Consider the following 27,096-nt stretch of genomic DNA (forward strand, 5'->3'; position numbering starts at 1 on the left):
ATGAGTGATAACTTTAACGATAAGGGTAAAGTTGAATTTTATGCTTTACTAGCTAAATACAATGCCAAACCTTCTCCGGGAGGAGAAGAATGGGCACAAAGTAATTGGTTTAATTTGGATAATGTGGTTGATAGAATATGTTCTTTACAACATGGTACAAAATTCAAACTGAGCAGAAATAAATCTATCTTATGCTCAGTTTTGGGAGCTTGTCTTACGGCAGCTGTAGAAACTCGCTTCCAGCGAAGAGGTGAGCAAGAAACAATAATAGATTCCCTTCAAAATTTGGTTGAAATTTTACAAAAACAATTACATGAAGAAAGGAATGAAAAACATTCACTGAGAAATGAGAACTATGCATTAAGAGCTGCCTTAAAAGAGGAACACGTTAACAAATCATCTAATGCTGATTCCTCTATAAATCCTGAGGGAAAGGAAACTCCTCACATTAACCAAATTTATCCTCACAAAGAACTTGAGGCAGTAAATAATTGTGGGGAACATTGCTGCTCTCACTTAAGACCTTTAATTAAAACAGAATATAACTATCTCAGTGATGATGATCTTGACCCCCACATCACAACCAAACACATACCATACACTGCCACCGAATTGGCTAAGCTTAAAAAAGAATATGGACGCCTTCCATACGAATCAGAAACAGAATATGTTTTCCGGGTGTCCCTCACTGGTGGCGATCAAATTAAACTAACTGAACAAGAAGCCAGTGGGTACTGGGGACATGGTGTCTTCTTAACAACAGGAGATAAACGTGACTCATGGTCCCTGACACAGCGCGCGGCTTTTTGGGCCGGGGGAACGAACCCCTTGGAAAGGGGAGATCCTATAGCTATAATCAGCACCCCCGACCAACTCCTAGAAAGTGTACACAAAGCCGCCTGTTTGCAAATGATTCATGAAAAGAAATTAATTCCTGGCTTTGAATCCCCAATGCAATTACCTGTGAAGCCTGAACTAATGACTCCTTTAATTCGTGGGCTTCCAGAAACCCTCAAACCTACTGCCATAGCCTTACAGAAAACTATCATGACATTAAGCCCTACAGAAAAACTAGACAGATTTCTTGGTAACCCCACTAATCGCACTGGATCTACTGGTCCTACCTTTACTCCATCCTGCTCTCCATTCCAAGCTGTAAATTCACAAGCCAGTTCACCTGGCAGTAATCATAAAATTTGGACATGGGGTGAAGTTGCAGAGGATTTGATCAATTATTGTAGAAAATATGGACCTGTAAAAACCCCGGAAGAGAAACCAGAAAAATCAGAGAAAACAAAAGGGATTCGGTCTATTGGGACTCCTTACAGTAAAAATCCAGAAAAGGGAAAACAGAACCCTAGCCGCCAGCATTGGTGGTCACTGGGAGTCCAAAAGGGGGTCCCCAGAGAAGTGATGGATGGTCTGCCCCTTGATAAATTACAGAAAATAATAACTAATTGGTGCTATCAAAAATCAAATCCATCAGTTCAACCCAGTACACACCCTAGTGCACCCACTCTTCCTCATAACATGGGCAGCGAACCAACTCTCCCTCAGCCTCTCCTTCCTCTCCCGAACACGGGTAAGGAAACAACTTTCTCACTGTCCCTCCTGCAAAACAGGGGCAGTGGACAAAAACTAACCATATCACAGCTTTCCTCTCAGAACTCAGGCTGTGACCCAAAATTAACATTCTCCCAGTTTCTCTCTCAAAATCCAGGCAGTGAGTCATCTCTTTCTCAGCCTTTTCCTCAAAATCTGAGCAGAGATTCCTGTGGTTTCAGAGACGCTGAGAAAAGGTACGCTACCTGGGAGAAGGGATTGTTTGTGGTCAGCCTGGCTCTCATTGAAGTGGAAAGACTTGCACTACAACTACCAATTGTATTGAGAAGCCCTTTCAATGATATTAAGACAGTCACTACTGGGACCCTCCCTCCTGACGGGGTGGCCCAGAGGGCCTCGGTAAGAAAGTGGTATGCTCAGACTGAACATTACTGTCACTTCTTCTCAATAACAGATGGAGTTGTGAAAAATTTGGCAATACAAGAAACTGAGAGCTTGGATAGCAGCCAGGACACACCTGCCTCTGTAATCAAAATGGCCCCTCCTTTTTCCCCCAAACAATCGGCAAGTTCTTGGTTCACTGAACTAATTAATACTGAGGGAGAAAGCAGTGCTCGGGTTGGGGAGCTGATAGCTGTTTGGAGTGCTTTTCAACGTAAGGTACAGAACACCTCTCTTGTCTCTATCTACACTGACTCCTATGCTGTGCACCAAATGATCCTGATAATCCAGCACATTACCCTGGCCAACCTGTTCTGGTGGACATCCCTTACTACAGGGCTGGTACCCCTTGTGCTAAAACCCCCTTGGAATGAATGTGCATGGAAAGCCTCTGGTGCTCTAGGGAAAGAACATTGGATAAATACATGCTGGATAATTCCATCATTCTAACCTTTTCTGCTTCTCGCTGGCAGGAGTCTGTTGTGTTTACTTTTACAGAAGAACTCCGAGGGACATGAAGACCACCTAATCCATGATAAAACTGGTAATACTTTCCTGCATCCTACCACAACCCCAGAGCCAGAAATCAGCTGAGTGTTTGTGGCCTGAAATAATTGTGGTAGCATGCAGAAAAAATGAAAAGATCTCTTTAAGCACAAAAAGGTTTGTACGCACCAAAGCGTACAGGATTGTTGGCACAATTCAACATTAACACAAACTGCAGAAGTAGTTTGTCTTTGGTTCAAAAATACTGAAGGACTTTCTTTTAAATTTATTCATACCACCACCACCACTCAAACCCAACCACCAGTTATGCTTACCCCGAAAATTTCTAAAGTTGGACCATATATAATCAGGGAAACTGGCCAACAACAGATATTGTTCAATCCGGCATGGTCTCTTAAACAAGTTAAATTGCTAATGCAAAGCAATGTCTCTGAAATTCAGCCAGCTTGTTCACCTTTCTTGCAAACTTCTTTCCACGGTTGGACGACCTGGTTGCGACAGTGGAACCCTTCTGAAACACGGATGCCAAGAGACATAACTGGTGTTGTGGGAACAGAATTGGGAATTCTAAATAGTATTAAGACTTCCAATCCTGGTGGAATTTGGTGAACTTTACTTATGATCCCACCACAAACTTAGCCACAGCTTTTGTGTTAACCATACGCAATGCCTCGGTGCATTCAATATTCCCCATTATTGCATTAGGATTAAATCATGATGGAGCCACTCTCTATCCTTCCGAGCATAGAGAATGGGCCCGACAAATTGATGGTAAATGGCAAACTGTTAATTTAGAATCCTGTATTGTCCGAGAACAACTAGGGTTCATCTGTGAAGGCAATGCAATTATAGCTCAAGATATCTGTTTAGACACAGAACAAAATATCTGTCACTTTGAAATCCATCCTAACAAAACTTCTAAAACATTCCTTGTATATATAGGAAATGGATGCGCATGCTTTAGAACTGCTTGTAACACAGTGTATGTAGAAGACACAGTAGTAGATACTAAAAATCATTCAAATTTTTGTGCTTGTAATTTCACTAAAATTTCTGGATGTGATTTTTCGTTTGAAACTCCAGTTACTTCATATCAACTTTTAGAGTCCAATTACACGCTGATTCATAAGATATTGCCTACCCCCATTGGAATGAATCTTACTCTGGTGAGGCAATTGTTGCTTCACCAGGATTTAATTGAAATCTTAGGAAAAATCAAGGAAAACGGACAGAAAACATTGGTAACTGTTCATCATGATGTACAAGAAATACATCGGGTTATAGAAAGGGTGAAAAGTGATGCTGAACACAGGTGGTGGGATACACTTTTTGGGTGGTCACCTACTGCTACAGGTATCCTGAACAAATTGTGTCATCCCATTGTTGTCCTTTTGATTTTAGTTTTGATTGGTTTTGCTTTATCAGCAATCTTGTTTGTCATAAATTGGAGAATGATAAAACGATTAACAAAATTGACAGCTATAATTAATGCACACCACCTGGCCAATGTGCTTTATACTGTAGACATCCCCAAGACTATAGACACAAAGCAATTATAAAATTAGAAGATGATTTGTTTTAGTCACTTAGAAAACCTGATTTGAGTTTTTATATTGGTTTATTAGAAAAATTGTTTATTATTAATTAATATTGATTATATTGCTTAATGTTGTTTCAATTTATACTAATTATTGTTTTAGTATTTTCCCTGTTCTCTTTTCCTCTCCTTTTCCTTTTTCCCTTCTCTGGGATATGCTGCCAACACTAGACAAGTCCTGAAGACTTCACAACAACACTACGAAACCCTGCTGAACATCTCTCGAGGGCAATCGTCAGTCACGGGGTGGTGTAAGAGGCCGTCTGAAGACCCTCACTCATTTGCCTGCCGATTGCCACGAGCAGGATTTCCCTTCCCCCTCTGCAGTTCCGGCTTGGAGAAGGCAACAGTGCAGGTGTAGCCGCTGTACCATTACGTGCTGTTCCCAACGAGGACCGGCAAGAACTTGGCAAGGAGTTGGCAAGGACTTGGCGAAGACCCAGCGTGGACCCAGCACAGAGCGGCCTACTGCAATTCCTGCTTCACTCTCCACCTTTAAGCCAAATGAACTGTTGGGGTAACTCTGGTGGTCTCTCACTGAAGACCCCTCATCTGCCTCGCTACCACCGTGACAGACGGAGATCAAGAACCCTCTCCCCAAGGACTGCGACTGAGATTCCTACCACAAACAGTGGGCGAAGGGAGAGAATGACCTGACCTGTTCTTCTCCAGTAACTTCAATGGACTTATCCCTTATTGTATTTGTTCAGCCTAGATGATGTTCTGTAAATACACTTGTTCCCCCACAGCAATTTCAATAGACTCTCATTGTTCTGCCTGTTCCCCCCTTTTCCCTCTGTGGACTATAACTGGACCCCTGGGATAGGTAGAACTTCGGAGACTCTCCCCAACACAACAAGACGGATCCACATCGTCCGGACCAGTGAGGACTCCGCCTGTGTTGGTAGCTATTCCCATCCCCCCTTCTCTCTCTCTCTCTCTATCCTTTTTATTTCTTTTCTGAACCCACTATCGCATTTATTGTTTTGGCCCTTAATAAAGGTGCATTTGTTGTGATTAAACTGCTGATTGTCTTTTGCACTTTGGGATCGGCTAACGAACCATCACGACACCCCGCTATAAGCGGATCGTGACACCTGTTGGCACCTGCAAAAGCTTCAAATCAGCTTGCTCAGCTCCCAGGGCCTCTCTTGGCCAGCATCCGGACGTGGATGCGGGACGGCTGCCAGGTACTGCTGGGACCCAGCGGGACAGGACCGGCTGTCTCATGCCCATGCAGCAGCCCTGACACAGCCAGGGCCATCCCGAGAGCAGACAGACGCTCACGGGCCAGCAGAGAGGAGCAAGGAGCCCTGGGCTCCTCTCAGGGTATCTCAGCTGGGCTCGCTCCACAACACGCCCCCATTGGAAGGCCTGCTGATGCCCAGCTGCCAGAAATGCCTACTTTGTGCTCTCCAAGATGCACAGGGAGAGCCAGTGAGCAGGACACCTTGGCAGGCAAACCTTCCAAGCCTTTTGTGAGGCCAGGCACACACCAAGATCAGCCAAGACTCTCCACCACACTGCCTGGCCCACCCAGCCCAGCTCTGTGCTGGCCCTGGGCCACAGCAGCTCCCAGCAAGCAGGAGGCAAATGCATCTTGACAAGAGTTGCAACACAGCAGACAGGGAAGATGTGAAAAGTGAGTGTGTAAAGGCCTTTTAATTCACAGCTCCCACAGAGAGCTTTGGGGCTCACGGCTGGACAGAGATGTTTCTCCTCACCCCTCTCTCCAAAGGGGGGTAACACACGCTGCTGCAGGTGCTTGGGTTGGTCTCTGCAGGTCCAGGTGGATGCCAAACTTGCTCTTCACAGATTTCTCCCTTGCCCTGCCCCTCTGCCAAGTGCAGTGGGCCTCAAGGACTGGAAGGAGCACAGAGAGCCAAAGGGGGACACTTGCACCTGCCTCACTGGGAGCTCCCTGGGAAGCACTTTCCTTGAGAAGCAAGCCCCTGTCCTCCAAATGCCTTTACTCAAATGTGCAGCTTTTCTGCTCAACACCAACACACCCTTAAGAAACACTGGCAAGGCAGAAGGCCTTCATGTCCTTTCAGGACAGGCACTCCAGCTGTAGCTCGTATTCCCCCAAGTGCCTTTCCAGGTGGAGGTTCTGAGGTGCAGCCCCAGGCCCTCTACAAACACAAGCTGCTCACTACCTCTTCACCTGCCTCAACTCCTGCCTGCGCTTCTGGCACCCAAACCAGGCTGTTCCTGGCCAGAGACCTGTCTTGGTTTGAAAAGACAGGAGTCTGTGAAGGAAGGCAGGAGCCTCCTGTGAAATGGAAAAGGTAAACCCCCTCCCTCCGAATTACAATTTCAAAATTAAATGGCTCTCCGGCAAAAATATGGGAATGGGAATAACAGTTCTTTACTAGGAAAAAACTAAAAAAAAAAATGTAATTAGTACAAACACAATTAGTGGTAGAGTCAGAAACCTGACACCCTGAGGAGTCAGGGTGTTGGTAATAGTCCAGTTAAATGGTGGCTGCTCCTCCTGGAGTGGCAGAAGAAATGCTGCTGAAGAGGTGATGCTGTAGAATGGTGTAGTTTTCTCTGAAGGTCTGGTGAAAGAGTAGATGGGCCTGGTCTTCCTCTGGGGATCCAGCAGAGAAGAAGCTGCTCCTCTGGGAATCCAGCAAAGAGGCTGCCCTGATGTGCCAAAAAATGCTGAGTTTCTGCAGGTAGGAATGCTTGGCTCCTCCCGCTGGGTGAAGCATCTCACAATGGGATGATGTAACTTTACCAGTCATGCAGTGAGTCATTCAGTGGCCATTAACAGAAGATATCTCCCCGGAGGGAGACATTGTTCTTGGAAGAGATAAGAAAATTTCAACTTAACAGAAGATACCTGCCCAACCTCCAACAGATGGCAAATTGAATACATGCTTATCTTACAAGCCAGATTATTCTATTTCCATCTGCACACCATGAAATCTTACACCCAGTTCTCACTTAAGACCAAGTCTCCCTGTGGTACACAGCGGGTCTCCCCATCTTTCTGCATTACCCACCAAGTGTAACCAGGTCCTTGAGCAAAGACAATCCCACGAATGGGTTGGTCTTTGCCTGAGGTGGGATTAATCCAAACAGTTTTCCCTCAAATACCTTTCATATGTACTACAGGGACCTTATCTCCATCTACTGTGTGTAAGGGTTCTGACTGGGCAGGACCAGCTCGACTGAAGGACTCTCGGGTGTTGACCATCCAGGTTGCTTTTGACAGGTAAATTTCCCAGTTTCTAAATGTTCCCCCACCAAGTGCTTCCAGGGTGGCCTTAAGGACTCCATTGCATCGTTCAACTTTGCCAGCACCTGGAGCATGATAGGGAATATGATATATCCATTTGATACCGTGTTCTCTGGCCCAGGTGTTGATAAGGCTGTTCTTGAAATGGGTGTTGTTGTCAGACTCAATTCTCTCAGGGGTGCCGTGTCTCCACAGGACTTGCTTTTCCAAGCCTAAGATGGTGTTCCGGGCAGTGGCATGAGGTACAGGGAAAGTCTCCAGCCATCCAGTGGTGGCTTCCACCATGGTCAGCACGTAGTGCTTGCCTTGGCGTGTCTGGGGCAGTGTGATGTAGTCAATCTGCCAGGCCTCCCCATACTTGTACTTGGACCACCGCCCACCATACCAGAGGGGCTTCACTCTCTTGGCCTGTTTGATGGCAGCACATGTCTCACAGTCATGGATAACCTGGGAAACACTGTCCATGGATAGATCCACCCCTTGGTCTTGTGCCCACTTGTAGGTGGCATATCTGCCCTGATGACCTGAGGCATCATGAGTCCATCGAGCCAGGAACAACTCCCGCTTAGGGTGCCAATCTAAGTCTATCTTTGACACCTCGATTCTTGCTGCCTGATCTACCTGCTCATTGTTTGGGTGCTCCTCATTAGCCTGACTTTTGGGGACATGGGCATCTACATGACGGACTTTCACCGTCAGCTTTTCCACCCGAGAGGCAATGTCTTTCCATATATCAGCAGCCCAGATTGGCTTTCCTCTACGTTGCCAGTTGGCCTTTCTCTACCTTCCCAGCCAGCCCCACAGAGCATTGGCTACCATCCACATCCGGTATAAAGGTAGAGCTTTGGCCACTTCTCCCTTTCAGCAACATCCAGGGGCAGCTGAACGGCCTTGAGTTCAGCGAGTTGGCTTGATCCACCTTCTCCTTCGGTAGTTTGTGCAACTTGGCGTGTGGGGCTCCATACGGCTGCTTTCCACTTCCGGTTCATCCCTATGATGCGACAGGAACCGTCAGTGAAAAGAGTGTAGCAGGTTTCCTCTGCTGGTAGTCGGTTGTATGGTGGAGCTTCTTCAGCCCGTGTCACTTCTCCCTTCTTCTCTTTTGTTAGTGAGAACAAACTTTTCACTTTCCGTCCAGTCTGTAATTATTTCCAAAATCCCAGGGTGATTTGGGGTTCCAATACAGGCATGCTGCATGATGAGAGCAATGCACTTGCTCCGTGGAGCTCTGGTGTCATGGTGGGTAGAAGGAGCCTTTGCTCTGAACATCCACCCCAGCACCGGCAGTTGGGGTGCCAGGAGGAGTTGTGCTTCCGTGCCAATCACCTCCGAGGCGGCTTGAAGTCCTTCATAGGCAGCCAAGATTTCCTTCTCTGTTGGGGTGCAGTTGGCTTCAGACCCTCTGTAGCTCCAACGTCAAAATCCCAGCGGTCAGCCTCGAGTCTCATCAGGCACCTTCTGCCAAAGGCTCCAGGACAAGCCATTGTTCCCAGCTGCAGAGTAGAGCACATTCTTGACCTCTGGTCCTGTCCCGACTGGGCTAAGGGCTACAGCATGAGCCATCTCCTGCTTGATCTGGGCAAAGGCTTGCTGCTGCTCAGGGCCCCAGTGGAAATCGGTCTTTTTGTGGGTGACCAGGTAGAGAGGAATCACAATCTATCTATACTCGGGAATGTGCATTCTCAAAAAATCTATGGTACCTAGGAAAGCTTGTGTCTCCTTCTTGTTGGTTGGTGGGGAGATAGCTGTGATCTTGTTGATGACCTCAGTGGGAATCTGGCGCCTCCGTCTTGACATTTCACTCCCAGGAACTGGATCTCTTGGGCAGGTCCCTTGACTTTGCTCTTCTTGATGGCGAAGCTTCCAGCAGTATCTAGATGATCTTCCAACCTCTCTCAAACACTTCTGCCGCTGTGCTCCCCCACACAACGATGCCATTGATGTATTGTGGGTGTTCTGGGGCCTCACCCTTTTCCAGTGCAGCCTGGATCAGTCCATGGCAGATGGTGGGGCTGTGCTTCCACCCTAGGGCAGTCGGTTCCAGGTGCACTGCACACCCCACCAGGTGAAAGCAAACTGAAGACTGCATTCTGCTGCCAGAGGAATGGAGAAAAACGCCTTAGCAATGTCAGCAGGGGTGTACCACTTTGCTGCCTTGGACTCCAGCTCGTGCTGGAGTTCCAGCATGTCCGGCACAGCCGCGCTCAGCAGTGGAGTCACTTCATTCAAGTCCACAGTCAATCTCCATTCTCTGTCAGAAAAGTGGGGCTCGCACAGGCCAAATGGGGCTGTTGAAGGGTGAGTGGGCCTTACTGAGCACTCGTTGGCTCTCCAGCTCACGGATCATTTGGTGGATGGGGATCAAAGCATCTCGATTTTTCTGATACTGCCGGTTGTGCACTGTTGAGGTGGCAATTGGCACTCGTAGCTCTTCCACCCTCAGGAGTCCTACTGCAGATGGGTTTTCTGATAGTCCAGGCAAGGTGTTCAATTGCTTAATGTCCTCTGCCTCTGCAGCAGCTATGCCAAAAGCCCACCTGAATCCCTTTGGGTCTCTGTAACAGCAGTTCTGGAGGAAGTCTATGCCCAGAATACATGGGGCCTCTGGGCTGCTCACAATGGATGTTTCTGCTGCTCCTTCCCAGTCAGGCTCACCTCAGCTCCCACCAGGGTCAATTGCTGCGATCCCCCCCGTCACCCCGGCAATGGAAACAGGTTCTGCCCCCACGTGTCCTGATGGCATTAGGGTACATTGCACACGACCAGTATCAGCTAAGGCTTCATATTTTTGTGACTCAGACATGCCAGGACATTGGACCCACACTGACCAAAAGATCCAGTTTTCCAGTGCCTCTCCCTGGCTAGAGACAGGGCCCCTCTAAACCTGGTTATTATTTCTTTCCTAGGCATACATGGTAGAGGTATTTTAAAGGTGATCTGACAAATCATACTCGGCAGCTCGGTCATGGGAGGTTGAGGCTGCCTTCACTTTACTGGAATTCGCTCAGTCAGTGTTTCCCTCCTTGAGCTGACGCGCCCGCGGTGCCAGGACAGAAATGGGTTTCCCATCCCACCTTCCCATGTCTTCCCCATGGTCATGCAGAAAGAGCTTCAGGCCAGCCCGTGGGGCGTACCCTCTCTCTCTAGCTGGAGGATGTTTGGCTCTGACTTTGGGGCCTGTGACTCGCACTGGGGCAATGTGGGAACTGTTCCTCCTCACCTCCTCCCTCATCTCCCTCATCTCCTCTTTGAGTTCCTTGCCCACAGCAGAGCCATGAGCCTGCACTGGGCCATGGATCATACTCTCACAATTTCTCAGCTGTTGGCAGCAGAGCCCACTGTCTCTCGGCTGTTATCGGCATTAATTGTGGCAATGGAGGTGGTGTACTGAGATGGCCCCAGCCTTGCCAGACTCCAAAGCATTTGCCCTGTGCACCTGACCTTGTCAGGGTCATTATCATGCTGTCCATCCCTCCCAAAGAGTACCTCCAATGCTGCCACTTCCATCAGCTGTTGGATCCCTTCCTCAAGGGTTTTCCAGCACGTTCTGTGTTGGTGCTCCTTCATTCTCACCCTGTGGACAAACCTCTCTCTGACACTCATTAATAGCAGCTCTCAGAGGGAAAGGGACCCTGGCTCCCTTACAAAAATCTGATTCATACCTGAGTCCTGGGTCAAGGGTCCCAAATTCCTTGCCTCACCACCATCCAGCTGCACACCTGTACCCATGAGGTCTCAGACTTGAAGCAGTCAGGTTGTATAAGCCTCACGTCTCCGTCGTTCAATGTCCTTGTGCAGCTTACGGAGACTTTTGTATGTCAGGGACTCGGTGATGATCACAACCTCTGGCTCCCCTGTGAGTTGTGAGGGCCTTCCCTTATCTAGGTGCTCTGATTCCATCTCAGACCTCCAGCAGTGACTGCTGCTGGCTGTGGCTGCCTTTGTGGCTCAGCTGGAACCTGGACAGATGTAACATTTGTGGGTTCCACTGCTGCCCCATCAGACTCTCCTTTTTTGGGGCAGGGGGAGAGCTTCTGACCAACTGGGGAAATGCACTCCTTCAGCATCTCCTGCATCTCCCTCACCAGACCCCCACCCAGTCTGGGTGGTTCATATCTGGGCTGGCTGTGGGGCAGGGTCAGGCTCTGGGGCAGCAGCATCCCTGGTCTCTGGGGCCGTGTCAGGTTCTGGGGTGGGTGTCAGGGTGATTATCCAGGTTAATCTTCCCTTGTCTCTCAGTGCCAAATAGAACAGGGCTAACAGCAACACAGCCCCTGTATGATATCATTGGTATTTGGAGTGGATCTGAGCCCTTCACAAACTGGTGGGGCAGACCCAAAGAGATGGTTAAAGGGTTGGGAGAAAATTTCCCCCGGTGTCATTTCCTCACAGTAGGTGCCATTATTAAAGTAACCCCAAAAGCACACAGTCAGTGTGTGACAGCTGTGAATTCATGTGCCTGCTTCCCAGAGGAAGTTAAAAATCCATGAATTCTTCCCCTTATTCACCCATAAAACAAACCGGAGAACAGCCACAGCAGCCTTGGCTGTAGGAGCCATGTTTAGATCAGGGCTTAAAAATGGAGAAATGCAGCCACGGTTCCGTGTCACCCAAACCAGGGCAGGCTGGAGCACAGGGTGCCCCTTAGCCAGGTTTCTGTAGCAGCACACAAAAATCAAAAATTGGATTACTCAAGAACTGTTATTCCCTTTTTTGTTTCTTTGCCTTCGAGCTGCACGTTGGGTGCCAAAATCTGTCTTGGTTTGCAAAGACAGGAGTCTGCTAAGGAAGGCAGGAGCCTCCCCTGAAATGGGGAAAAAAATAAATGTAAACCCCCTCCCTGTAAACTGCTATAAAGTTAAGGGGGCTCTCAGGCAAAAATATGGGAGCAGGAATAACAGTTCTTTATTAGGGAAGAAAATTAAAAGATAAAATAAACAATGCAGTGAACCAAACTCTAACAGATGGCAATTGAATACATCTTGCCTTGCAATCTAGGACACAACTTATTCAGCATGAATCACATCCATTTAACACATGCTCCTTACCCACAGATATTGCCCACCTGAGACTGACATGCCAAAACATTTTTTAAAAATTATGCATTTTTCTTCATAATTAAAATTTAATTAAATTTTAATAAATGAATTCAATTAATTAATTTTAGCTTAATAACAATTAAAATATTATTTTGCTTATGCATAAAAATATTATTCGATATTTTATTATTTCATTTTAATGCTTGTATAAAAAAATCTCTATATGTGTTTTGTAACCAAAAAATTATTGGTCATTGGTTCTAAGTAACACAATTCCCTTCATTAATTCATTGACCACTATTGCTATTGATTGGGCACTCGGGGGGCTCGGGCGGGGCTCGCTGGGGCGCGGGGGCTGATGGGAGTTGTAGGCGCGGGTACAATGCGGTGTAACGGGGCCGCGGAGCATCACGGGAGTTCCAGGCACAGCGGCAGCGGCACTTGGTGGGGCGCGGGGCATGACGGGAGATGAAGTCACGGCTGGAACAGCGCTGCCCGTGCGCCGCGGAGCATGATGGGAGCTGTAGTCCCGGAAGTGGCTCGGACGCGGCGTTTGGGGCCCGGGACGGCCTCGGGGGACACTTTTGCATCCGAGTTGCGACTTGAGCTCCTCGGGGGCTCTGGAGCACTCGTGGGGGGCTTAGGCAGATTTAACCGAGTTCCTTAGGGCGCAGGGCGCGACAGGAATTTTAGGCGCGGAACTGTGTTCTGAGGGGCTCTGGAGCCGTGGGGGATGAGAGGAGAGGAATTCCCAGAAGTGGCTGTTCCGGGGTTCTGTGGGGCTGGGAGCACTCAGGGGATCCGAGAACGCTTTTGGGGGGTCCCGATTGGGCGCTGAGGAGCACTTGGGGATCCCGGAGCGTCTGGGGGACTCTGATGGGACAGATGGGAGCGCATACTGGGGGAGGGGGGGGGGGGGGGTGTCTGTGGAGCGCTGGGCATGACGGGCGTTGTAGTCCCGGCCCCAATGGGGCTCTATGGGGCTGCGGGGCATGATGGGAGTTGTAGGCAAAAAGAAAAGATGGCGCAGAATCCAGGCACTGCTCCCAAAGCCATAATCCCTGGCGCTGATTGTTTGGGAGCTGTGATGGGCGGGAGCCTCGGCCAATGGGAGGCGGCGGAGGCGGGAACAGCCATTCAACCCCTCCAGTCCCTCCCAGTACAGCCCAGTTCATCCCCAGTACAGCCCCTGTGCCCCTCCAGTCCCTCCCAGCATAGCCCATTCGTCTCCAGTACAGCCCCTGTGCCCCTCCAGTCCCTCCCAGCATAGCCCATTCGTCTCCAGTACAGCCCAGTACAGCCCCAGTGCCCCTCCAGTCCCTCCCAGCACAGCCCAGTTCATCCCCAGTACAGCCCAGTACAGCCCAGTTCATCCCCAGTACAGCCCCTGTACCCCTCCAGTCCCTCCCAGCATAGCCCAGTTCGTCTCCAGTACAGCCCAGTACAGCCCAGTTCATCCCCTGTACCGCCCGGTACAACCCCAGTTCCCCTCCAGTCCCTCCCAACCCAGCTCAGTTCATTCCCAGGCCCTCCCAGTTCCTCCCAATGTCATCCACAGTATGCCGCAGTATTGTCCAGTCTTCCCCACAATGTCCCTAGTTTGTTCCCGTATCCCCCAGTTTCACCCCCAGTTTCACTCCCAGTGTGTCCCAGTGTAACCCACAGCATTCCCAGTGTTCCCCAGTATGTCCCAGTCCTCCCCAGTGTTTCCAAGGACAGTTTAATTTCTCAGGGCTGCCGTGGCAGCCAAACCCAGCAGTGGGGTCAGTGCAGAGCCCATGGCCACAGCCCCTTGCAGTGCCCAGTGCAGCTGGGGCTGATGATCCACCCTCACAGCTGGCCCAAGCCCGATCTGGAGTGGTTTTGGTGGCACCTTGGGCTGGCACACACCTGAGGAAGGTGTCTGTTTTCATGGGGAAACTCAGGAATTTTAGATAGCTCCAAACATAGAAAAAGGGAAAGCCCCTCTTAGGCTGGGTGCAGCCAGCTCTGCGAGCACAGCAGGGCCCAGGTGAGTGAGGACAGACAGGATGGGCTGGGGCAATGTGGAGCAAGGTTGTCCACGCTGGGCCAGAGCTCAGGGCACAGCTTCTCTGAGCGGGCCAGAGCTCCTGAGGGGAGACCCTGGCTCACTATCAATCACAGAATGCTGCAATCGCCTCTGATCTAAAGAGAAATGTAATAAAATACACCCTTTAAAATAGGAATGTGTATTTCTTACAAGCACTTTGAAATCTTTCTCCACAACTGGAATAAGAAAACTTTAATTACCCCCTCAGGGCTTTTGTGTTATTTACATCAGTCTCAGCCCCTGAGAGTCTTAAAAAAAACTTCTCAAAAACTCAAAGTTAAATTAAAACTCCAAAGTTTCTTGAAGTTTTAAAGGGTCCTACTGAGGACACGACTCAGAAAGTGTACCAAGGTTCCAGTCAGAGCAGAACACTGGAGGCAGTGATGACAGCTGGGCACAAGCAAGGGAAAGGTGTCTCTGGTGCTGAGCAAACCTGGATGTGTTTCAGGAGTGCAAAGGGCCCAGGCCTGAGCCCCAGCCCCTGGCAAGGCAGATCCTGTCCCTCCCTCATTGCTCAGGGCTCTTCCCGGGATGGGCACTGGCATGTGGGGATGTGCCGTGCCAAGGGCAGGACCATGGGGCGGCCCCTGCCAGGCTGCTGAGCAGGGACAAGGAGGCACTGAGGCCCCAGGGCTGCAAGGGTCACTTGTCCCCTCGTGGCCTCAGGCCCAGGGCCAGCAGCCATGGCCAAAGGGCTGCACAGGTTGGCTCTGTCAGGGCCTTGCAGCTGCTGCACATCCCTGAGCCCTCTGCAGCCCAGGCTGTCCCACGGTGTCCCTGCCCTGCGCCTCTGTCCCTGCAGGCTGTCGTCACCCCCGGCTGCCCCACCTCGCTGGCCCTTCCTTTGCTGGCAGCTCTGCCTCCTGCTGCCCCTGCCTGGCCACACAAAGCCTTGGGCTGCTCCAGGCTCCTGCTGGGGATGTGCTGCACCACAGCCCTGCTCTGGGAGGGAAATTCTTCTCCTCATGTGTCCAGTCTGGACTTCCCCAGCTGCATTTGGGGCATAATTTCTCTCCCTGCCTGATTCCCACTATGGAGCAAAGCTCCACCATTTCTAAATCCACCCTTCAAGCCCTTCCAGGCCACTCCTGATCTGTCCTCAGTCTCTTCACAGCTGAGCCCAGGCACATCAGCCTCCATGCATGGGTCATGTTCTTGAGGCCTGCAAAACCCAGCTCAGGAGATCTCTGGGCCCTGTCCAAGGTGTTTGCAAAGGAAAACATTCTGCTCATATCACCAGAGGCCAAGGCCAGGCAGAACTGTCTGTCCTGGCAGCTTTTGTCTGGGAGCAATCCTAGGATAGATGGAATTTTGGTGGCCACATTCCAGTTCCTGCCATGGCCCCTGGACAAGAGGGTCAGTTCTTTTCTGCAGGAGGGAAGGCACAGAGCCCCAGTGCTTCTGAGGCAACTGAGATGCCACCACCAGAGGCCAAGGCCAGCCAGAGCTGGCAGGTTTTTTTCTGGCAGATACCCTTGCATAAAGGAATTTTTTGAGGGGAAGTACCAGTCTGAAAAGAGGGACAGTTCTTTTCCATAAAAAGGAAAGCATGGAGCCCCAGTGGTTCATGGGCAAATGAGAAGCAGCCCTTGACATTCCAAGATCAGCCAGACCTGTCAGGTGGCCCCTGGCAGGCCAAGCCAGCCAGACCTGTTCCCTGTTCCCCTCATTCCATGGAGCCCCACAGTGTCCCAGTGGTCCCCTGCTTCCAGGAGGCCCTGAGGTGTCACAATCCCCCTTGGTGACACCAGGCCCTGAAGGGTCGGAATGGTCTCCACGGTTCCACAAGGCCCCACAGAGTCATGGTGGTCTCTGGGTTCCATGGAGCCCCGCGGTGTCACCATGGCCCCAAAGTGTCCCAATGGACTCCATGGTTCCACCAGGTCCTCACTGTGCCACCATGGTCTCCACAGGAAGGGAACAACCCAGCCCCAGCGTTCCAGGGGCAGATGAGCCACAGCCACCAGAGGCCAAGGGCAGCCAGATCAGATGGTGCTGGCAGATTTTGTCCTTGGATTTAGGGAATTTTAGAGGTGGAATCCCAGTTTCAGACCTGGCTGCCTGGAGGAGAAGGACGCTTCTTTTCCATAGGAAGACAAGCACAGAACACCGGTGTTTCAGGGGCAGATGAAAGGTGACCATCAGAGGCCAAGAGCAGCCAGACCTCTCTGTTCTGGTATTTTGTTGTCTGAAAGCAACCCTTGGATATAGGGAATTTGGGAGGTAGAACCCCAGTTTCAGCCATTTCTGCATTGTTAAGAAGGACGGTTCTTTTCCATAGGAAGGAAAGCCCAGAGCCCCCGTGTTGCAGGGGCAGAAGCAGAGAGAGAAGGCTCCTGGGAGGCCGAGCCAGCCAGACCTGTTTGTCCTGGCAGCTTTTGTCACTGAGAAATCCTTGGACCTAGGGAATTCTGGAGGAGGATTCCAAACTTTGGCCATGGGCATCTGGTGGAGATGGATGGTTTTTCCCATAGGAAAGAGAAGCGTGGAGCCCAGGTGTTTTGGAAGGAGATGAGAGGTGGTCACCATAGGCCAAGAGAGCCAGACCTGTCTCTCCTGGCACCTTTCATCTGGGGGAAATCCTTGGATATTCAGAATTTTGAAGGTGGAATCTCAGGTTTGGCCATGGGCACCTGGGCAGGAAGAAGAGTTCTTTTCATCAGAAAGGAAAGCACAAAGCCCCAGTGTTTCAAAGGCAGATAAGGATCATCTCTTTGGAGACCAAGGCCAGCCAGACTTGTCTCTTCTGGAAGCTTTCACCTGGGAGAAATCCTTGGATATAGGGAATCCTGGAGGCAGATTCCCAACTTTGGCCATGGGTGCCTGGATGTGAAAGGTGTTTTTTTCCCATAAGAAAGAAAAGCACAGGGTCCCAGTGTTTCACAGGAAGATGAGAGGTGGCCCCTGGGTGGCCAAGCCAGCCAGGTCTGTCTGTCCTGGCAGATTTCATCTGGGAACAATCTTTGCATAGAAGCAAACTAAGAAGAGGAATCCAAATGTTGGCCATGGGCACCTGGAGGAGAAGGACAGTTCTTTCCACAGGAAGGAGAGCACCGAGCCCCAGTGCTCCAGGGGCAGATGAGCAGCAGCCCTGGACATGCCAAGGTCAGCTGGACCTGTCAGGTGGCCCCCAGGTGGCCCAGCCAGCCAGGCCTTGATGCCTTGAGAGGCCACCTAGAGCAGAGGCTGGACAGTGTTACAGGAGTAAAGTGGGGATTTATTAAAAAGGCCTTCAAAGGATTCACTTGGGCAGTACAAGGGCCTGGCTGAGGGTACACCCAGGATGGACGCCAGGTCACGCATTTTCACACTTTTGTAAGATTTGGTTCATTTCCATATTGGGGTTAATTGTCCAATTACACCTTCAGGTTATGCAGCCCCACCCTCCCAGTCTGCTCTCCTCCATTCACTGCTGTTTTCACTTTTTGGGCCTGAAGCTGCAGCGGTGTCCTTGGTTCTCAGGCTGGAAAAGGATTGTTTTGTCTGACTACACCATGAGGAGAACTTGCTGTCACTCTGCATGAAGTTCAGAGTTACAGATACAGGACAGAATTGGGAAAATATGGAAGCTAAAACTTAAGGCATCAGCCTGTCCCATGTTCCCTTGGTTCCATGGGGACCCACAGTGTCACAATGGCTCCTCCGGGACACTCTGGGCTGCACAGTGTCACCCTGGGCCCTTGGATCCATGGGAGTTTCACAATGGTCTCCTCTGATTCCACGAGGTCCCCACAGTGTCACAACTGACCCATGGCTCCATGAGGTTCCCCAGTGTCACCAGGGTGTCCTTGGACCTGCCTTGTCACAACTGACCCATGGCTCCATGAGGCTCCATGAGGTTCCCCAGTGTCACCATGGTCGCTGTCAGAGGCTGGATGAGATCGATGTCCCCAGACACCTTGGGCTGAGCTGTCAATCAGTCACTCTGCTGGGACAGTGCTGACACAGCTCTGAACACCTGAGATATCAGATGTCCCAGCTGGGGGGAGGCCCACGAAGGCCCAGGGGCTTAAAACCAAGGAGCACAAGGTCAGCCCCTGGTATGGACTCTGCCTTCTCCTGGGGTTTGTGTCTCACCCACACTGGAGCCCCGGGAGCTCGGAACCACATGTGTGTCTTTCTGTGGAGCTTCTGTCTTCCTGTCTCTCTCTCTCTTTCCTCTCCTTCTAATGCTCTTTATATGGAACAGTTTTGGGTACCTGATCAACTTCAGTGTTTAGGGATTTCCAGGCTAAATGGGCTGAGGGAATGAAGTTACTGCTGTGACAAGTGATTTAAGTTGGATTGGATTTGTATTAAACACTTTTCCAAAGTTTCTTGTTCTTTTGTACTTTGCCAGTAAAATTTGGGGGTCCCGAATGGGCGCTGAGGGACACTTGGGGGTCCCGGAGGGTCTGGGGGACACTGACGGGACAGATGGGGGCGGTACCGGGGTTCTGTGGAGCGCGGGGCATGACGGGTGTTGTAGTCCCGGCTTTAATGGAGCTCTATGGGGCCGCAGAGCATGACGGGAGTTGTAGGCAAAAGAAAAGATGGCGCAGGCACCAGGCACCGCCCCCAAAGCCATGATCCCTGGCGCTGATTGGTTGGAATCGTGATAGGCGGGAGCATCGGCCAATGGGAGGCAGTGGGGGTGGGAACAGCGCATTCAACCCCTCCAGTCCCTCCCAGCATAGCCCAGTACATCACCAGTACAGCCCAGTAGAGCCCCAGTTCCCCTCCAGTCCCTCCCAGTGCAGCCCAGTTCATCCCCAGGACAGCCCAGTACATCAGCCATGCTCCTCCAGTCCCTCCCAGCCCAGCCCAGTTCATCCCCAGTAAAGCCCAGTACAGCCCCAGTGCCCCTCCAGTCCCTCCCAGCATAGCCCAGTTCATCCCCAGTACAGCCCCAGTGTCTCTCCAGTCCCTCCCAGCACAGCCCAGTCCCTCCCAATACACCTGAGTTCATTCCAGGCCCTCCCAGTTCCCCCCAGTGCCATCCATATCCCGCTCCAGTGTCCCCCAGTCTTCCCCACAGCGTTCCTGCCCATTGCGGGGCAGCGGCGCAGACGGAATGTCCTGCGGCCCAAACCTCCTGCTCCTGCCACACAGCGCCAGCCTTCTCCCCTCCTCCTCCTCTCCCAGCACGGCACAAATTCCAGCTCGGAGGAGGCTTCCCCAGAGAGGGCTCCGGCTCCTGTCTCAGCCCGAGTGTCCCTGCAGAGGAACAGGGCATCTTTCAGGCACTTCCACAAGCTCAGGGTTCCCATTTCCTGGCGAATCTGGGATGCCGGGAGCGAACGCCGGGGCATGGCCGGCCCGGGGCGCTCGGGCGGCGCTCGGGGCCGCTCCTGGCCCGGGCCGAGCGCTGACAGCCGCGTCCCGCCCGCAGGGAAGGCGCAGGAGGCCCGGCAGGAGCGGCCCCGGCGGGGTTCGCTGCTGGGCAGCGGCGGCTGCGGCGGCGGCTGCGCGGCCACGCGGCTCTCGGACGGCGCCCGGGGAGCGGCGGGGCCGGCGGCGGGCACGGAGGAGGGGAAGGAGGAGGAGGAGGAGGGAGAGAAGGAGAAGGAGGAGAAGGATGGGGCTGTGCGGGGCAGGCGGCGAGCTCAGCCCGCTGCTGCCCTCGGCTCGCAGGTGGCCATCAAAAGGGTGCCAGGGAACCGCGTCCGGCGCCGGGGCGAGCTGGTGAGTGAGCCGGGCCAGCGGCAGAAGCCGGGCCGTGCCGGGCGGGGATGAGCCGGGGCCCGGCAGGGTGGGAGCTGCCAGGACGCCTGGAGGGAGAGCGGGCGTGGGGCCAGCGCAGGGCGCAGAGCATCCCGGGCTGGCCGAGGGGCTCCCGACCCCCGGCACGGCATCAGCCCCACTGACGGCATCGTGCTCCTCCCGCAGCCCCACGGCACCAGCGCAGCCCTGGAGATCGTGCTGCTGGACAAGGTCTCCTCTGGCTGTGCTGGTGGCATTCAGCTCCTGCAGTGGCTTCAGCTCCCCGACAGCTTTGTGCTGGTGCTGGAGCATCCGGAGCGGTGCCAGGACCTGTCGGGTTTCCTGGCGGAGCGGGGGTTCCTGCCGGAGGAGGAGGCGCGGGGGCTGCTCCTCCAGGTGCTGGAGGCCGTGCGGCGCTGCCCCAGCTGCGGGGTCCTGCACAGGGACATCAAACCAGGGAACATCCTGCTCGACCTGGCCACCGGGCAGCTGACACTGATCGACTTTGGCTGTGGCACTTTCCTCCAAGACACAGCCTACACCCAGTTTGCAGGTGAGCCCTGCCAGGGGATGCTCCTGGGCATCTCATGCCCCAGCTGAGGTGCAGCACTGGGGCTTCCCCTATTGCAGCCGGGATGGGATTAATGATGGAGCCAGGCTGATTTGAGTGGGGTGTGAGGGGGCCAACTCCCATCCCTGCTGACAGCCTTCAGCACCCACTGTGCCTTGGGCTGGGGCTAGAGCTGGGGCAGCCAGCCCGACAAAAACCCCCATGGGGGTAGCAGAGAGGGGGGTCTGACCCCGTGCCCCAGACGGTTTGGTGTGCAGGTGAGGAAGGGCTTGGACTGCTGTGCTCCCCTTGTTTGCCTTGGCTTATTAACATTTTTGGGGCCATGCAAGCAGGAGGAGAGGGGGTTTTCTCCACTACTGGGTGAGTTTTTCTTTTGTGTGTCATGGTTGTGTCTTCCCAGGGTTTCTGCTGCCTCTTCCAGCACCAGTGGCTTCTTTTCCAGCCCTGAGTCTGTACACAAGTCCCAGGTGCTTGCGAGAGGGCAGCGGTCACACTGTGTGCCACTGGGGCAGCCCCTGCATGCCCAGGGGTGCTGGGGCCAGGCTCTGGGAGCAGCAGCATCCCCCTGATGAACTGTGTCTGTGTTCCACAGGAACCCTGTCCTACAGCCCACCAGAGGGGATCCACCACCAACACTACCACGGCGAGGCAGCGACGATCTGGTCCCTGGGCCTCCTGCTGCACCACCTGGTCATGGGGAAGCACCCTTTCAGGAGGGGCCAGGAGATATCTGGGGCAGATCTTGTTCCCAGGATGGCTCTCTCAAGGTGGAGTCTCATTGCTGGGCACAGGGGCAAAGCCAGGGCTGGGAGACAGCAGCAGCTCATGAACATCTCACTCTGGTAGCTGCTGAGGAGGTGACACATGTCCTGCTCTCCTGCTCTCCTCCAAAACATGGAATTGATGGGGAAGTTTAGGCCCAGCTCTGGGCACACCCAGCATGGCCTGGGAGCAGGGGGGCAACTTCTCCAGCTGACTGGTGATTGCTGGTTTCTCTCACCAGAGTGCCAGGATGTCATTAAGAGGGGTTTGTCCATGCAGTCCTTGAACAGGCCATCCTTAGAAGAGCTTTTCCATGATCCTTGGGTGCAGGGTGTTCCTCTGCCCTAGAAGATGGGAGAGATCCATGTGCACAGTTGGATCCAGGGGCCTGGCAGGTAACAGCTCCACACATCTCTTGGCACTCAGTGGCAAAGCCAACCGGACAGGTTTTGTCCTGCCTGTAGCTCTGACCAGGGGCACAGCAGAAGGGAAGACACAGCTCTTGGGCTGGAGCTGAGCTGGAGACCTGGTGTGGCAAGCACTGGGGGCCACCATCCCCCTGGTTTTGCTTGCCATGGTTCATGGATGGCTGGGGCCCTGGGCAGAGCCCTGACAGCCAGGTCTGGCCCAGGGAAGGAGAAGGAGCCCCTGGAGAAGCTGTCCCAGGTGGGGCTGCTGCTGCTGGGGACAGCGAGGACAACGCCAAGGATGACAACCTCTTGCTCCACCTGGTCTCTGGCATGCTGAAGATGGTGGACTTTGATTCTGACATCTCATTCAAAGCCAGGCTCCACAGGGAATATGCAGATGAGTCCACACACAGGGGGATGCTCCCAGATTTGGGCACTGCGCAGCCTGGCTGGGAACCAAAGGTTCTCCCTTTGCTGGGGCGGATGCAGCTGATCCTTCAGTCAGCTGCAGGCTGCTTTTGGCAGGGCTGGGGGCATGGGCTGGGGTGGGTACGAAATGGGAGTGGGCTCCTGGCCCTGCCAACAGCCCCCAGCACCCACCGTGCCCTGGGCTGGGGCTGGGCTGGGGCAGCCAGCCCGACACAAACAAACCCCCATGGTGGGAGCAGAGGTGGGACTCCAGACCCTGTGCAGGGGCTGCTTTGCTTTGCAGGCAAGGAAGGGCTTGGGCTGCTCCACTGCCCTTGTTTGCTTTGGGATCACCATGGGGGCAGTGCAGGGGAAGGGAGAAAGCCTGGGATTCCCCAACAATGGTGGGTTTTTCCTTGGCATGCAGGGTTTGGGCCTTCTTTAAGGCCCTGACAGAGATAAGATCTTTGACCTTTTTTCTTGTTCCCCTTTTTGACTGTAACCTATTTTCAATAATTTGACGTTTCTTTTTCTAGAGGAAGCATTCCAGATGGCGCCCAGTCTGGATCAGGACGTGCTTAGGAGCAGCTGCGGCGTGGATGGGCCATGCCCTTGGAGAAGGCTGAGGGCATCGTTTGGGAGCAGCTTTTCTTCCAGCGGGGGATGGCGTGAGGTGGGTCCTGTCTGCTGGGGATGGTGGCATCAGAGTTCTGAGGAGATGGCAGCGAGCACAGGAGCGTCCTGCTCTGGGCAGCTGCTGAGGGCTGGAGGTGCCGTGGCTGGCTGCAGGCTGGGCACATGTCCTGCCCTCCTGCTCTGCTCCCAAAGGCAGCAGTGATGGGCAGCTCTGGCCACAGTTCTGGCACGGCCAGCATGGCCTGGGCACTGCGGGTGGCTGGGACAAGGGGACAGGAGCCTTCAGCTGACGGGGCTTTCTGGTCTCTCTCCTTGCAGCCGGGCTCTGCGGGTGCTGAGGCTGCTCTGGGCTCTGCCAGGGCCCTGCTGGAGCTCAGCACCGGGCCGCAATCAGCCAAAGGAGAAATGGGGTGCCCTGAGCACAGACTGGCTTGAGCATTTCAGCAACACAGCTCAAGTTTGCAGAGTGTACACCTCCAAGGGAAAACATGGCACCACCCAAAAAATAAACTTGTTCAATAACTTCTGAAATTAAATCAATCTAGGATGACCCCAAATGACATTTTGCAGCTTGCTCAAGCTGTACCTCAGCCCTTCTCTGACCAGTTCTCTCCCCCACCTGCCTTTTACTCCCCAGCTGCTCCCTATTTTCCCCCAGTGAGCTCCCAGCCCATTCCAGTCTCCATCACACTGTTGCCTTCCTTGGTGCCCCTTGCCATGAGGAAGGCCGAGCCCCAGGCTTAGGGACTCATCCTGTCACTGGCTGAGGAGCAGCAATGTCTCAGAGGTCTGGTGGGATTTTAGTGTCATTCAGAGCTGCTCTCCAGCCCCCAGCTCTCCTCACTGCTGAGTTCCCGCACCCTTTTCCTCATCCTTGCAGCAGGATTAGCTCTGTGAATCCCCTTGAGCCTCCCCAATCTTCCCAGCCCATGCACCAGTTTCAGATGAAGCTGCAGCTTCTCTGTCTCCTCTGGCACACCAGTGCAGTCCCCTGTGCGGGGAGCCCCAGCCCCAGAGCACAGCACTCAGCAGTGCAGTCCGGGCTGGAGCAGCTGCCCTGCAGCCCTGCCTTGGCTCTTTGTGGCAGGGAATGCTCCCTGTTTGCAGCTGTCCCTGCAGGATGGCCCCAGGGCAGAGCCCAGCCGGGCTCCTACTGCAGCCCCTGAAGCTTGGGGCACACAGTGGTCCCAGAGCTGAGGTTCACGGGGAGCTCCCGGAGCTGTGCCTCGCACTCTGTTGCCGTGTGTCACCGTGCAGGCTGGCTTGTACGGGGTGAATGTACCAGCCCTGCTTTGACTGACAGGGGCCGGGCCCATCACATCTCTCCCAAGGCTGCAGGCATTGCCCAGGCCAGAATCTGAAGGGGCACAGAGATCAGAGCAGTGAAATCATCCAGACTGGGTTTTCAAAGGCCCTTTAGAAGGAAGGGCTTGAGAATAAACGTGCTCTTTTTGCCACATGAACATTGGGGTGAGTGGTCTCTTTGGCTCCAACCCACTTTCCTCCCCAAGCCAATGTTACCCACTCCCTCACACGTTCCCCCCGTGCCTTCCCATTGCCTCATCCTGTCAAGGCTTCCGCAGCCCCTCATCCCTTCGTGGTCCCGTCCCCTCAGGGTCTCCCCAGCCCGGCCAACCTGCCCGGCAGCAGCGCCGCAGCCCCACAGGAGCTCCAGAGGAGCCCCACCAAGAGGCACCTGGGAGCCCTCAGCAATCCAGCCAGCAACACACGGGCAGGAGGACACGGATGGCGCTTCCTGCCTGGGACAGGGCTTGTGGCCATCTCCAGGCACTGCTCTCACAGAGATCCCCACAGCTCCTGCCCCTGCCCATCTGCTCTGTGGGCAGCACAAAGGCTTCAGCAGAGCCACCAAAGGCCAAGGGGCTTCTGGCCATTTTCCCTGCAACCCTGCATGCCTTGGCAGGTGCCTGAGCCCAGGAACCCTTTTCTCCCTCTTCCCCTCGGCCCTGCAGAGCCTGGGCAGCCAAGGAAAGATCCTGGGAGTCTGTCTATAGCAACACATCCTATATTTATACGCTAAAGACAAACAAAAAGAAAGAAAAGAACAATTTTAAAGAAACAAAACAGTCCTGCTGGCTCGGGTGGCCCCAGCAGACAGAGCCTCAGGGATCAGCTCTGTGCAGAGCTGCAGCAGCGCAGCCAGCCGAGCCCACACAGACGAGGCCGTCTCCCCCATGCCCTGCAGAGCCGATCACGCAGGCTGTCAAAGTGGGAATATGGAGCGCTCTCTGCTTCCTGGAGGATGTACAATGCTTGACCTGCCAGGCTTGCGATGGCGACGCTGTTGTCATTTTCCATGCCTTCAAGGGCTGAAAGAGAGAGGAGCAGAGCCATGGTGAGTTCCCACATCTGAGGGGACCCGAGGGGACTCTGTGCCAGGGCCATCCCAGCCGGCTCTGGCCATGGCCAGCAGGGAGCAGGGACCAGCTGGATCAGCCCGAACCTGCTGGCCACGAATCCCCCAGGTGCCCTGAAAGCTCTGTGTGCTCTGCCCACGCCGGCCCTGGTCTGCACAGGGAGCAGAGCCCTCCGCAGCCGGGGCAGGGCTCGCAGCTCCCCCGGCAGCCCCCGCTGGCAGCCCGCTGCCCTCACTCACCCTCAGAGATGATCTGGAGCTCTTCATTCCTCCCCCTCAGGTGCCGCCCGGCCGTCCCTGGGAACACAGAGCCTGTCAGCCCAGGGCACAGCTCCCTGCCAGCGGCGCCGCCAGCCCTGTGCCCACACGCCCTCCTGGCCCGGCTCGTGGCTCACCCATGAACCTGACGGCCGCCTCTCGCAGGGGCTCCTGTGGGCTCTGGAGGTAGGGCAGGGCCCGGCGCAGGTGCTCAGCCACGCTGTTGCTGTCCTCTGCCAGCTGGAGAGAGTGGCAGGAGGGAAGGGTTGGCCCCGCAGCCCCCCGGGCCGGGGCTCCATGGGCACCCGGCTGGGGCCGCAGGAGCCTGGAGCAGAGCCCGCGCGGCCTCGGGCTGCAGCAGCGGGCAGGGGCACAGCTGCCAGCCCGCAGACCGAGCACCGCGCTCAGGGGCTGCTCCAGGCTGGGGCTGTGGCTTCCCGGCCCTCCTTACCAGCCACTCGGTGAACTGCCACAGCTTCTGGTTCTTCACCAGCTGTCCAAGGTCCCTCCTCTTCAGGAACTCAGCCGCACTAAGGAGCGTTTCCTGAGAAGCCTGGAGAGCAGCAGAGATGCAGAGATGGCCCCAGAGCCCAGGGCGCAGGACCCCGTCCCTGTGCCAAGGCCAGCAGGAGCTGCAGCCTGCGAGGCGCCAGGGCAGGGCCAGCCCAGCCCCTGCCAGGGGCCAGCGGCAGCTGCCGAGTCCTCACCTCTGCCACTCGCTGGTTCTCATCGTGGCAGTGCAAGGAGAGTGGCAGCAGGCTCTGGCGCACGTGTGCCTTCAGGACCTTTTTTTCTTCTTCTGGAAAAAAATCCAGCATCTCCCGGAAGATAAACATGCAGCACAACTGCACCTGGCTGTCCTCCTGTAGGAAAGGAAGGAAGAAAGACCTCAGCGTCAGCTGCTTCAGGCCCACCTGGGCACAGCCTGTGAGTGCACAGGGCACAAAGTGTGCGGGCAGCACCCGCTGGCCGTGGCTGGAGGCACAGAGCCTTACGTTGTCAAAGAGTGGCAGGAGCGCCTCAGCCAGCTGCAGGGCGAGGGTGCTGGTTATTGGGGCACCATTGCAGAGGAACAAAGCCCTGAGGAGAACCGTGGTCATCCTAAGCATGGTGCTGTCATCTTCCTGCAGGAGCTCCACGAGCCTTTCATGGAGGCTCCACATCCTTATGGCCATCTACTTGTGGAACACAAGTGTGTGAAACACCATCCTGCTGCCACAGGGCCCAGGGGCCAAAGGCCTGTGCCAAAGCCCTGGGGCAGCTGCAGCAGGAGGCAGGAGAGCTGGCAGCAGCTGCCCCAGTGCTCCAAGGCCAGCCAAGCCCCAGGGACTGCCTTCCCCAGCCCCACGCTGGCAGCACGGCTTCAGCCCCTGCGCTCTTCTCACCGAGACACTGGTGGTGCCGAGCGCCACGAGGCCTCGGAGTGCCAAGCGACGCCTCCCCCTGCACTCGCTCTGCAGGTGCTTTGACAAGAACTGGAGGATGCTGTCACGGCACTCGCTCACGTTCAGGTGCTCCAGGATCTGA

At 54.0% G+C, this 27,096-nt stretch overlaps 1 protein-coding gene across 1 annotated transcript; it reads left to right on the forward strand.

Annotated features, from left to right (window-relative positions):
• Window positions 1-27,096, forward strand: LOC144247684 (uncharacterized). The gene is made up of 4 exons (XM_077789102.1): window positions 1-25; window positions 473-1,087; window positions 1,169-1,460; window positions 27,030-27,096. The coding sequence occupies exons 1-4, from the start codon at window positions 1-3 to the stop codon at window positions 27,094-27,096; spliced, it is 999 nt and encodes a 332-aa protein (XP_077645228.1).

Source organism: Lonchura striata, chromosome 31 (assembly GCF_046129695.1).
Source record: "Lonchura striata isolate bLonStr1 chromosome 31, bLonStr1.mat, whole genome shotgun sequence".
In the NCBI taxonomy this organism is placed as follows: Eukaryota; Metazoa; Chordata; class Aves; order Passeriformes; family Estrildidae; genus Lonchura; species Lonchura striata.